Raw genomic sequence first — 9,937 nt, 5'->3', positions numbered from 1 at the left:
AATATATATATATAAACCTAAAACACAGCCCCTTCGGATCCACTCCTGTTGCAAAACAAGCACACCCTGGGGCAGGGACAGACTGGTTTCCTCCTGGACCTTTAGTCAGACTGTTCCAATATTTAAGTAACTGTCTCGAATATTAATTTTTTATCTATTTTTTTAAGGAAGCCAGAGCTTTTGCAGTATCTGGCACTAACGATGGAAAACCAAAAGTTTTACCACCTCTACTTACTGACAGATTTACACCACTCCTAAGAGCTCTCTTCAGACTTTTGGGGCTTTTTTGACAAACAGCACTGGGAAATATTTCACTTCTACCATTAAAAACGCACATGAGCTCTGTGAATACAAGATTCTAACTCTTTCCTCATACAGAGGAAAGGGACTGCTGCCCTCACTCACCACAACTCCTGCAGCACAGGACCCGAGTGCTGGGATTCAGTACCTGCAATTTGGTGACAAACCCACTTACAGTCATCACCACTGGCTTCCACGTTCTGGCTGGTCTTTTTGAATGATTCTCTTTCCTTCCTGAAGGTATCGGTATAGACTTTCCTAACTATATTGGTACATTTTTAAAATAAAAGAAGTTTATGAATGTGGAATTTCTGGATCTTTTCTAGAAACATTTGGGGAAAACTGACAGATTTTGCTTGGTTTTATTTATCATTTCCCACTGTTCATTTGTAATTAATATTAAGAAACAACAAACTGTTTTGTGCTAGCAAATGCTTTAGAGTATGTAGTATTGATTACTTAAGCTCGGTATCACTGCTCAGGGTGGCATTCTGCTCACACGTAACAAGTGTTAACTGAGTTGCTGCCTCCCACCTAAAAATAAAAACTAGCAGTTGTGTTAATGATGCATCCATCTTCACCCACAAGCGGAGAGAGCTCAGGTTACAAACTTCCGAGCTGAACTCATCTCTCCGGGGCTGTGCCTTGCATCACGGCAGGAAGGATTTTTTCCTACAGCTCTATCCCTCACCTTGTTGTTGTCCTCGTAGAGCATGATAACAATCTGGGTCATGTAGTTCAGCTCTGAGATAGCACTCAAATAGTCCATGGCTCTCTTCCACTGCTGGTCTTTGTTTTCCTGATACATACACACAAACAGTCGCATGGAATAAGCAACAGCAGACACTTTGCAGCATTCAGTGAGATGGGTCTGAGAGAGTTTGTCTCTCCACAAGATAACAACATTGTCAGGACAAAAAAACCCCTCGCTTAACTTGCGTGAAGAGACACGGCCTCGCAATGATGGTAAGGAGCAACTGCACAGAGGGACACTGCAGCTCCCCACACAACCCACCCGCGGATCGCACACAGCCAGCTGCAAGCCCCCAGGCCATGCCGACCCGCAGTCACCCGCATCCTCAAACAGTGGCCTACGCAACCGAGTATTCTAGAGCAAGGGATGAACTCGTGCTGAACCAGGGACCACGTGAAGCTTCTTTAACACAATGCGGAATGAAAAGTCTATGGAGCCATGCTGGCCCCTCAGGCTCCCAAGGCAGGGCAGTTGCAGTTCTCCAGCACTGCTGGCAGCAGCCGTGCCCAAAGTGCCACTCGTGCTGCTGTGGAGCACCTCACCACCTTGAGGGGGACGAAGTGAACCACACCCGTACAGACAAGCCCACATGTAGCCGAATATCCCTGTGCTGGCAACACAGCATCCTCTGACACTCAAGTCGGGGAAAAAAGCAGCAACTTGTCCAGGGAGCAATTCAGAGGTACTTGTATGATCACTGCCTCTGGATACACTGAGCTTCCAGAGACATCAGAAATCACGCCTGCTAAGCAAGCCCAAACTCGCAAGGCATTTCAGAATGCCATGCTTAAAAATGGGAAGGTAACTCAGAGAGCCTCCCAAGGAGGCTAAAGCAGACCTCTTCTCAGGGTCTGCATGCCAGTTCCTTCAGGAAGCAGGTTACAAGAGTGAGTGAAGGTTGGACTGGATGAGTTAGTCCCCTAAAAACATGTAAACTGCCCCACTGGTAGAGAGCACCCCCTCTGCATTTCAAGTCAAGTTCCCTCATCCCCGTTGCCTCACACTGCTACCCTCCTGCACAGACAAGCAGCCTACTCATCTGAAACTAAGAGGGCAGCTCTAGGAGAAAACATGCTTCTGTGCAAGCAAGGCAGGCACAGTGTCAGGACTGAAGAAGAATAATCCTCCCACATGCCAGAAAGGCAGGAAGCTGCAGCACATCAGCACGGCACAGACGGAGCTGGCCAGAGGCCACTGATGCACATCGTTACTGGAGGAGCTGGCTAGGAGGCAACCTACAAACATACACTGTCCACCCTGGAAAGCGCCACTGAAAAAAAGCAGGGAGGCCTACTCTGTAAGCATTGCTGGGACACTTACATCCAGGAGCCCCCCATAGCGGAAGATACTGAGCAGAGAGTGCACGTGGCTCTCGCTGGTGAAGTAGAGCCGTGTCCGAACGTGGCGACCTGGTGACAGAACTCCTCTTGAGTACCTAAACCAAAACCAGCCCAGTGTTACTCATGGTCTGCCAGTGAAGGGCCATCTATCACACAGCAGCATTTCTGCACACTTAACAGGAATTAAGGTAACAGCACACTGGGAACTGTCAAAGAGCAGCAGGGACAGAACAATGGTGAGAGCACTGGGCACAGCAAGTGTTGTGGTATCCTGGTGCAGACACACGGTGGGGCAGAGATGGCCCACTCTAGCACTTGCCCCCTGCAGAGACAAGGACGAAAGCACCACCATCCAACTACAACGGCTTTAAGCTTCTGTGGCACCTTGCTCCTGCTCAGCAGTCTCAGTGCGCTTTTGCATTTCCCTTCTAGTGCCAGGAGCAACAACATGCCTCCCACTTGGTGCATCCCTCGGTGCACATGCCTCCATCCATACCAGCACGCTGTTCTGGCGTGGTTCCCACTCCCTGCTCCAGCTGCCCTCCCCACCAGCAGCTGCATGCAGCACAATCCTTACAAGGGATGTAGTTTGTTGACAGACTCATCTTCGTGGGTTCTCTGTAGGTCCAACTGGATCTTTTTAATGAGAGGAAGACAAAAGCCAATAGCAATCTCCAGTTTCTCCTCTTTATTAATCCCATATTCCTGTAGGAACAAAACAACAGGTACTCTTGAGTCCTGGTTCTTTGCCACATCCTCACATGAAAGGAGTCTGGACTTCAGCAGTCCTGGACTCAAGCACCCCTACAGTTAAGCAAGGACAGAAAGGGAAATTTCACTCGGCACCTTTCTCGCCTTTTTTTTCCCCCTCAAATATTGCAGGGGGTTACAGAGGACAGAGACTCCTCCAAGAATCCCAGTCTGCCTGGACACGGCTGTCAGCATTCTTCCAGCAGCTGAGAGCCGCAAGCACCATCCTCTTGTGACACACACACTTACACTCTGACCTGGTGTGAACATTAACACAACAACTGCTATTTGCAAAGATAAAACTTGAAGTGCTATCCTGGAAACAGTCAAACTGCATCTCATCAGGACCACTTCTGCTCCACACGGGCACAAGTGCAATTGGACCACACATAAACGAAACACTTCTGCCAGAAGTGGGACAGAACAACAGTGAATACAGAGATCCATTGCATGCAGCCCTTCTCTCCCCTCCTGTTTATAGGCATGAACTTCATGAGAAGCAAGCAAACTTTGCAAACAAGAAAAATAAATTTGTCAGAACAAGCCTTCACTTTAACACAGAAATCTCTCTTCCCCAGAGAGAGATTCTGGAGAACGGGATGTCACCGTAGCCTCCACACAGCTGGAAGCTGTGCTACGATGCACCACAACAAACACGGAAAAACTGCTGCCTCAGCTGTTTATTATGTTGATGTTGTCAGAATCCTCATTCGGGAAGGCAGCCCTGCCACTCTTAAGTCATAAATGCTTTTGGCCTTATACAGGCACTAAGAGGTACATCTGAGAAATGCCCATGATATACTGCCTTGAGAGTTAATATGCAAGAGAATCAAGAAAAAACAGACAGGGAAAGGGTCAGGAACTGACACTACAGACATCATCACACAGGCAGGACAGGCTGTACCTGGGGTATGATCACATCTGCCAGGGCTTTGGAGAGTTTGAAGAGTTCAGCTGTGCCTTCCAGTTTCAGTGCACAGTTGTGTTGTACATCATATTTGATGCAGTCATAGATATCGGGGATCTTGCTGATGTCGTAGCGCCCATTCTTCATGCGGAAATCTCGCTCCAGCTTGCTCCAGCGTTGCAGCATCAGTTCTAAGGTCTCACTGTGGTACAGCTGCAGGTCTAAACAGCAGAGAACATCAACTCTCGTTCACACCCTGACTGCTCCTGCGCAGGTTTCAAGTGACGGCTGCGAGTGACTTCTCCCAGCACAGAAGGGCTCTCATTACTACATGACCCACAAGAATCCTAGACTGGAAAGGTCACCAGACCTGTTGCATGGAGTTTTAACCTGTAACCAGTAAGTTACTTTTGAAATACCTGAGAAACATGAAACTGCTTGCCTGTTGGCTTACGTCTGCCATAAATCGTGTGAAATGTCCCACAGATGATTTTTCAAAACTTCTTCACTCTTACTAGGAAATCTCTTAGAGACGAGCAAATTGTGACCAAAAAACTTGCTGTTTACTGTCTTGAGCCCCCCTCCAGGAAATGCTTGAGAAAAACAAGGCTCCCCAGGCTACTGCTGCTGTCTGCACTCCCCGTACACCCGAGACACACGGATCAGCTCTCTCTAACAGTAGTTGAAAGTGGAACAGAAGCCTTCTACACCAATAGCAAACACAGAATTTCACTTCAGAATTTCTCTGCTACAGACAAACATAAACCATAGTGGTGTTTGAGAGCTCTGAAGATGTAACAATAAATTAACCTACTCCAAACCCTTTCCAGTTCTGATGCTCACCTGCAGATTTTGGGTCTTCCAGCCGTTTTTGTATCTGGGAGGTGAGACTCTCAATTAGGGTGAACACCTGGTTACAGACCTCTACTGGGTTCTGGATAAACGTCATGGAGTTGAGCAGAGAAGCACTGCCTGTAGGTGCTAGCTGAGAGGAGACATCAGTAGAGATTAGTTAGTGTCTTTACAAACTGGGAGCACAAATCGTCTGCCTTTGGCAGCAGACTGCTTTCCATTGAGGTACAAAAGCTGTGCTCCAAGCTGAGAGTAATAAGCTGGCCTATCCCTAGGGGTAGTCAGGCACGCTTTAAAAACTTTATCAGGACCAAACAACTGCTCCTACCAGATCAGACCTCTCGCCACATGCAATACCCATTCCTGCCTCACTTTCCTTCTGTGCTTAAGCAGAAGAGCTTCACAGAAGTTTTACATAGTTCTTTGAGGTGATAAGTGCATTCCTTAAGGGTAATCGATTTCGGTCCAGTAATCAGACCCCAAAGTCTAGGAAAAATGGTTTGGGAACTTGTTGAAGAAGCAGCCATAGTTCTTTTTTTGGGGTGCTGTGCTGGATGTAGTCCATGCGCTCCACTCCGCAGTTATCAGACAGACACTAGCAGGACCAGAAAAGGGTTTGTGTCTAAAAGATCCGTTCACACACGTACAGAGCACAAATTTAGAATCTGGCAAGGCAGATTCTCCACGTCCACAGCAACTAGGATTGTTCTGGGCAGGATGCAGCAAACCTCAAGAATTCTTCTTTTAGCACAGTCATCAGAATAAAATGTGCTGGCACTTCTAAAGGGATAGGAAGGTAACATGGTGATACTTGAAGGGGACATGGGAGCAACTCTGAGGACTTTCACTTGGAGAAGAATTTCACTTCTTTCACTTGCAGAAGCCCTTTCCCTTCCTAAATTCCATTTACATCCTATAATTTTGGCCAGAACTGATCTCAGACTAACCAAACTACTGTTCACATACCAGCAGGCTTCATGTCAAATCACTGCAGCAATGCTACTCTCCTTCCAGACACATGAAACAATAAAGCTGCACAGGTGTTTTACCTTTTCATAATCCTCTTCGCAGAACTCAGCATCCTTCTGCATGATTTCATGCAGTCGTGCCTTCACTCTGTGTTGACAGCTGCTAAGGGAATCACTGTCACTGTCCAGGAGACCGTTCATATTGGCACTTTTCACCATCTGCACCAGGATGGGGGTCAGCTCTCCTTCCAGGGCCAGCAGACCCTAGAGAAACACAGGACAAGATTTCAGCTATGTGCAGCCCAAGCAACAAACCTTTTTCTGAGCTTCATGGCCAGCCTTCCATCAGCTGGAGTCAAATCTCAACTGTCCTTGAAGAGCAGTTTTACAGCAACAGCACCTACAGCCACCAGGGACTCTGGCATGATTCTGGAGCTATGTGAGGCAAAAGGCCAGCTCTGCCTGCAGTAGACTCAGACTTATTCAGGCAGCTGTTGAGCAGCCAGCTCAGTTTGCTGGAAAGTGTTGGTACAGCAGAGGCTCTGCAGAACAGCTAAAGCCACCACAGGATTCCCCTTGGCTCAAGCCTTAACTGCAGGTGAACGTGTCTTCTCCCCAGGCCCCACCCCACACTGCTTCAAAGACATTTCATTCCCTTCTAAATCCTGCAGACAAGGAATAACCCCTCTGGCTGGGCAGTCACTCAAAGAACACTCATTTTGTAGGCAATTAATACTCAGCAACAGGTCTGATGTGCTCTAAAACGAAACACCAGCAACTCTCCATAAATAACTCCTTCTCCAGTCAGAGTCCTGCCCCTGTGACTAAAGGTGACACACCTGTGCAGCTACACTGGATCTCCAGCACCGCACACTCGCTGTCAGCACAGTGTCCACCACCCTCCCAAAAGAGAGGGGGACGCTCCTAGGACAGCTCCTTCCTCATCCCCAGAGGTTTTCCTTTAGAACTCCCGTATTTCAAGACTAACGCAGCAGACCTAACAGGTGCCCAAAGAGAGAAAGGACCTTTGCAAAAGCTGCTGCTGTCATCTGAACTCGCCCCTCATCCGAGGCGTAGATCTTGAGATCATGACGGTAGGTGCTGTGCAGCCTGAGTAAGCCACATCCAGGGAAACCAGCATAATCACCTGGAACAGAGAACAAACTCAAAATTAATAGTGTGACACCTGCAAAACCATCAGCTGAATATACTGCTTTAGACAACAAACTTTACTGTGGTAACAAAGTTATGTAGAAAATTATTCACTTTTGTAGGCTGCTCCAAAATAGACACTTCTAGCCATACACGATGACTCAGGCTTTGCTTAACTTGGGAAAGTTCATTTTGAGGAAAACAGTGAGCATTCACCGGTCAAGTGTGATGCTGCCCAAATTGGCAGCAACCCTCTCTGAACAGCCCACGATCATTCTGCGAGCCTGAAGCCCCCTGTACAGAATAAAGATGTGCAAAAGAAGTTGTCCCCTTCTACTTGTTCTCTGCACAAGGGCAGGTTCTGCTGCCATCAGAACTGCAGGCAGAGTTATTCAGCAGGGAGGCATCTGGCTTCCAAAGCACATCCTGCAGAGCTACAATTACCTTGCGGCGCCAAATGCTGGTTTATTTATGGTAGCTGAGTCAACCACAGGAGCCAGATCGGTAATGGGAGAAAGCAGCTCATGCAGCTCTTGAGCCTGACCCTCCACAGACAGTGCAGCGGTGACTAGTTTGCTGCTGCCTGGAATCCCGTGATGATTTTGCACAGTACCCGGTCACATTGCACGAGAAGACGGAAAAACTGCTCCCAGCTCTGAGCTCACAATTTGGAGAAAAACCCGGATCATTCCAGAAGGAGATCTTCTCCAATTCCATTTAAATAAGCTAAATTAATTTAAAATTTAATGAATTAACTTGAATTAATTAAACATGCAAAAGCAGTATCCAATACTGGTCTCATCAGATCAATACAGTAACAGTATATTAATTCTGACTCTTTACTTGGATCAATCTCAGCCTCTTCCCACTCCCACTTTGGACTCTTGTTGATCTGTGTGTACCAAATGCTTTTCAGAGCCTCAGAACTGTGATGGAGAAAATACAGAGAAGTTTTCCCATTCTCTCATTTTGAGGCAGAATTAGCTGTGTTCCAAGATAGATTTCTTCTGCTCTCTACATGATCTAAATTCCTTGTAATCATACACGAATTTTGAATCGTATTTGCTGCATCAGAACGCATCTTATTAGAATGGCTCCTCTGTTTTGAATACTGACATATCAGCTGAAAGAACGCTGTTGTGCTCCAAGACACGCCAAAGCCTAACCCCTGCAGCAGACATCTCTAGCCAGCAAAACCCACTTGAATTATTTATCCTTATCAGGTCAACTCAGAAGAACAAAACCAGCAATGGCTAAGTCACACACACTGTGGACAGCCTACAGACACCCGACCCTGCCTCAGGCTGGTGCTCATGAACTGGCAACACACAGGCAAAACTTACGGGCAAAACTTACCTTGGCCACCAGGGTACATACAGCGAAAGGCTCGGCCCAGCTCCTCTGCCTGGACCCTTCCAGCGGGCGTCAGCTCTCCGCCCCACTTGAGCACCAGGAGAAGGGATGGGGAAGGCTCTCGTCGAGCATCTAGGAGACAAATGGGTGCTCACTACACCAGAGTTCAAAGATGAGCTTGCAGGGGCAGAGGAGGGGAGGAAGAAGAGGCTGCCATCAGCACCCTGCAGAGCATTCATGACACAAGCCTGACCCAAAATCCCCAGGAACCAAGCCAGCAATTAAGAGTTGCTATAGATACAGGCTGACATTTGTGAAATTGGAAGCAAAAGCCCCATGGCACAACGCGGGGTACACTGGTACACCGCATTATGCATCACTCCAACCCTTCACACGGTGTGAGCAGAGGCAAGGGACGGGTCACCACCTTTGCTTGCATGTTCTACAGAGGCAGGAAAGCTGAATGCACTCTTGAACTCCAGGCTTGAAGATCATGGCAGCAACGTTAGGTTTCTTTACCTTCATCTTCACTTGCAGCTTTTGGATGTCCATGAGGCAGATAGGTCAACTGAACTTTACGGTTAATGCCAGAAAAATGTCCATACCTGTCACAATAAGGGGAGGGAAAGGAATTTACACAGATCAATATCAGCCACCCTTTGCCCAGAGGTCTCTAGGCAGCCCACAGCAAAAATACAGCAAGGCAAGAGACTTTCTGCTGAGATGTCAACTGCGACGTAACATGAACATTTTTGCCCTTCCCCTATGACATGGCACGCACCCCCAAAAAAAGCCAAACACCTTCCCCAAATGAAGTTCAAAGATCCACGTACTTCCCTGCTCTTCAGCTGACAGCACTCTGTGCTCTCATATCCCACCAGGGCTTTAATCAGCTTTAGTTAATTTCTATCTACATTTTTAACAAGTGAACTAATGAGATTCCAGGAAAAACAATTAAATCTACCAGCCACTTTGACAATAGCCACATCCCTAATGAGCAGAAAGGAAGGAATCATAGCAAAAATTCATCCTGTGTGCTCTGCAAACATGGCTCGAACACACTCGTCACCTGTGTATGAGCCGCAGTTCTGCGAGAAACCCTTCTTTTGTTTTTAAGATGCCAACACCACCACATTGTCTTTCATTTTCGCTGTACGAAACCTAGGAGGACCCAAACATCTTTCCATGTTTTCCAAGTCCCCTACTGTTAAGCTTTTGGCACCAGGATCACCTTATTTAAAAGAAGATTTGTTCCAAATTTATCAAAATGCTTCGTATCAACGTGGTCCCTACAGGACTCCAGCTCCTTTCCCGCAGCAAAGGAAGCTCAGTTTTGGCTCATTTAGCCAAAACCTAGATGCACTTGGAACAGGAATCAGCAGTGGTTTTAATGCCAGGAAGAAAACGTTAAGAGTGTGGCACCTTCCATGTGCAGCTACTAACAGGGGATGGAGGAGACTCTGACCTCTGGAGAGGCAGCTGGCCGGGGCAGCTTGTACCTACACCGGGTGCTGGCCCGCGGCTCTGAGGCAACGCCACAGTGCCCCGAGACGTGAACCCT

At 47.5% G+C, this 9,937-nt stretch overlaps 1 protein-coding gene across 1 annotated transcript in view; it reads right to left on the bottom strand.

Moving 5' to 3' along the window:
* Positions 1 to 991: 991 nt before the first annotated feature.
* Positions 992 to 9,937, bottom strand: part of LOC104270716 (inositol hexakisphosphate and diphosphoinositol-pentakisphosphate kinase 1-like) — a gene marked incomplete at its 3' end in the record, with an annotated part of 16,521 nt that continues 7,575 nt past the window's right edge. The window contains exons 13-21 of the mRNA XM_009865149.1: positions 8,896 to 8,981; positions 8,380 to 8,508; positions 6,897 to 7,018; positions 5,953 to 6,135; positions 4,895 to 5,036; positions 4,049 to 4,272; positions 2,972 to 3,099; positions 2,375 to 2,489; positions 992 to 1,099 (exon numbers count right to left, since the gene is read on the bottom strand). Of these exons, the coding sequence (XP_009863451.1) occupies positions 992 to 1,099; positions 2,375 to 2,489; positions 2,972 to 3,099; positions 4,049 to 4,272; positions 4,895 to 5,036; positions 5,953 to 6,135; positions 6,897 to 7,018; positions 8,380 to 8,508; positions 8,896 to 8,981 (1,237 nt within the window). The remainder of the gene's footprint in view (positions 1,100 to 2,374; positions 2,490 to 2,971; positions 3,100 to 4,048; positions 4,273 to 4,894; positions 5,037 to 5,952; positions 6,136 to 6,896; positions 7,019 to 8,379; positions 8,509 to 8,895; positions 8,982 to 9,937) is intronic.

This window comes from Apaloderma vittatum, unplaced genomic scaffold, assembly GCF_000703405.1.
Source record: "Apaloderma vittatum isolate BGI_N311 unplaced genomic scaffold, ASM70340v1 scaffold36442, whole genome shotgun sequence".
Lineage (NCBI taxonomy): Eukaryota > Metazoa > Chordata > Aves > Trogoniformes > Trogonidae > Apaloderma > Apaloderma vittatum.
Note: the sequence above shows the minus strand (reverse complement) of the source record. Positions and strands in the feature narration are given on the sequence as shown.